A 3,284-nucleotide genomic window follows, 5' to 3' on the forward strand; every position below is an offset into this window, starting at 1 on the left:
CAAAAAAGTACTCCAGAGTGTTGTTCAGCATGGGGGTGAGTAGAAAATGAAGGCTAATCATGTTTTGGGTGTACTATTCCTTTAAGCATTTAGATCTATTTGTCTTAAAACCCATCTGTGCAACAGCATTAAAGGCCACCTCACAGCATCTGCCTGAACTCAAACACCAGCACAGACACTCACACATGCAGCCTTTCCCAGTAAACCATCCTGACTGGTTCTGATCCAAGCCCACCTCTGAGCAGAGCGAGGGATGATGAAACAGAGAGAAATCCTGCTCTTTGTTCCTGGATGTTTGTTCTGTGTGATCCACCTCTGCTGCTGCTGCTGCTGAGCCTCGGCAGCGCGGCGGCCAGTTTAAACATGGCTCCCACATCTGTTTGGATCTGGATCCAGTCTGGGAGAATCCCTGAACCATCAGCTGCGTCTAACACAGACGCTTCTATCCTTTCTTCTTCTGTTTAATCAGTACCGGCGGTCTTTATTTTAATAAATGAAGACAGGTGTTGAGCATAAACAGAGATCCTGCAACAGGTGGTTTGATACAAACGTCCTTCTGAACCGTTTATCCAAATCTGGTCATGTTAGAGGTTTGATTATTTGGTTCAAACTTTCTGGTAAATAAAATTATTTAAGAACCTGAAAGGTAATCAAAAACAATCCGCAGTCATTAAAGGAGACATTTTAATTGTTGCTATAATCCAGAGATGATCTTTTTTCCAGGATATCCAAGGTAGAAGGTAGAATCTGTGCAGAAATCAAAACTGATTATTTCTAAAAACACAACAGCAGCCATGAAGGCACAGAGCTCCCCCTACTACAGGTGTCTCATCTCCCTGTCATGTTGTTGTTGTTGTTGTTGTTACAGGAACTTTCCAAGCATGTGGATAAGAACGACCCTGGATATGAGGTGGTGGAGGACGCCATCATCACCATGACGGCGGTGGCCTGGTACATAAACGACATGAAGAGGAAGCAGGAGCACGCAGTGAGGCTGCAGGTAAACCAGTGGATGGATGGATGGATGGATGGATGGATGGATGGATGGATGGATGGATGGATGGATGGATGGATGGATGGATGGATGGATGGATGACTGATAAGTTTGAGCATTTGCAGTAAGAATCTGAAAAGTGTGGCTTGCACCTGTTTTTACTTCCTCTGAGTGAATCACATATAAATCCAGTTCCAGCCGTTGTGTCTCCCAGCTTCCGTCAGAGTTACTCTTTGCTCCGTGTCTAAAGGATTCGCACCACTTGGACCTCTCCATGGTTTTGTACTGTGAAAGCTCCATGTGGTGATGTGTTTGAGGCCCCATCTCCTGTGTTTAGTTGTCAAGGCTTTGAACATCCACCAACTGAATCCTTTTCTGTCCTGCTTAAATTTGAACTTCCACAGTTTTAGGTCATCAGATTGGAACTTTCCAGGATGTTCATTGATTTAGCCCTCCATTCTTCTTCCTATCATTTCTGAGCAGCCTCATCGTTGCTCTAGCTGAAAAACATCGATCATCACCAGCTCCTTTAGTTTTCATGGCGCTCTTCAGATTAGAGCAGATTATGAGCTCAAATGTTAAGAGCTTTAAATGTTTGGTCCCACTTTATAATTGTCAGCAGTGCTACTCCAATCCATGGAGGTTAGTGGTCGGACAGGGTGAGGAAATTACAAGATTCACTACATAAACCCCCATAATACTTTTTTTTTTTATATGTTGTGTTAAGGCGATAAAATGAAAGTGTCAGAATACAGTGATCAGGCCTGAAGCCTGTTACGGGTTGAAAATGTTAATAACGTTTTATAAATGCTGTCCAAAAGAAGATGTCTCCTGTCCAACATGGTGTTGGACAGGTACACCCGACTGCTTCATTTTTGCTTTTATGTTTTATTTTCATAAATTTTCACTCCTTGTGTCTCCTCTAACAAACCTCAACGCTGATTCTCTGACCAGCCTTGTTGAAACAATCTCTGGAATATGTTTTCAGGGTTGTTAGATCTTGTTTCGATCAGAGGTCACCTGCTCTCTGGACTTTTACAAATATATCGCCATGAATCTCATCACACCTTTGATAGCGAAACATTTTAGCCTGGAAGGAATCATCTTCAACTTCAGATCTGTGACCAATGCCAGCTGATGAAATTCAAACCTTTCCTGCTCTGGAATCAGATCCCGCCGCTGTTTTAGAGTTTGAGTACTGTAAGGTGCTGATGAGTCAGCTGTCAATTACATCAAAGCCTCCATTCTCTGGTTTTAGCGTTCAGTGTATTTATACTGCATGGGAGAAAACCTGGGGGCCAAGTTCACCAGCTGGGTCTGTAACAAGCTGCAGCTGTAGGAGAACTATAGCAGCAAGCAGTAAAATCTGCTGAGGGGATTCTAAGATCAGCACCTAAAGAGCAGACCGCTTTATCAAGTCTGAGCAGTGTCCCTCTACTGGAGGTTCATCTTACTGCTACATCATTGTCTTCAGCTTGGTGTTCAGAAGAGTGTTGGCCTAAAGGTCAGAGCAGTGTGCCTGTGCTCTGAGAAACTTGCAAGTACCTGGTTCCATCCCCACTGACCGCCACTCTGGCTCTCTGAGCAAGACTCTTAACCCCACACTGCTCCCTGGGTGCTGCACAATGGCAGCCCACTGCTCCCCAAGGGGATGGGTTAAATGCAGAGGTAAATTTCTCCAGTGTGAGAAAAATAAGGTTCAGTTATCTATTTATTTTATTTTTAATGGCCATGTCCTTATCAACAGCTGGGTGTTCACATGTTAATGCCACCTCCTTATCAACAGCTGGATGTTCACATGTTAATGCCACGTCCTTATCAACAGCTGGGTGTTCACATGTTAATGCCACGTCCTTATCAACAGCTGGATGTTCACATGTTAATGCCATGTCCTTATCAACAGCTGGGTGTTCACATGTTAATGCCACGTCCTTATCAACAGCTGGGTGTTCACATGTAAATGCCACGTCCTTATCAACAGCTGGATGTTCACATGTTAATGCGAAGGCCTCATCAACAGCTGGGTGTTCACATGTTAATGCCACGTCCTTATCAACAGCTGGGTGTTCTGATGTTAATGCCGCATCCTTATCAACAGCTGGATGTTCACATGTTAATGCGAAGGCCTCATCAACAGCTGGATGTTCACATGTTAATGCCACTTCCTTATCAACAGCTGGGTGTTCTGATGTTAATGCCACGTCCTTATCAACAGCTGGATGTTCACATGTTAATGCCACGTCCTTATCAACAGCTGGGTGTTCTGATGTTAATGCCACGTCCTTATCAA

The 3,284-nt window shown here is 44.0% G+C and overlaps 1 protein-coding gene across 4 annotated transcripts in view; it reads left to right on the forward strand.

Moving 5' to 3' along the window:
* The window catches only part of LOC107097864 (mucin-5AC-like), a 51,425-nt gene that overhangs the window by 12,438 nt on the left and 35,703 nt on the right, over positions 1-3,284 (forward strand). For all 4 annotated transcript variants that reach the window (XM_015395189.1, XM_015395190.1, XM_015395192.1 and 1 more), the window contains exon 3: positions 869-1,000. In XM_015395189.1, coding sequence (XP_015250675.1) covers positions 869-1,000 — 132 coding nt within the window. The remainder of the gene's footprint in view (positions 1-868; positions 1,001-3,284) is intronic.

This window comes from Cyprinodon variegatus, unplaced genomic scaffold, assembly GCF_000732505.1.
Source record: "Cyprinodon variegatus isolate N-32 unplaced genomic scaffold, C_variegatus-1.0 Scaffold729, whole genome shotgun sequence".
NCBI lineage: Eukaryota > Metazoa > Chordata > Actinopteri > Cyprinodontiformes > Cyprinodontidae > Cyprinodon > Cyprinodon variegatus.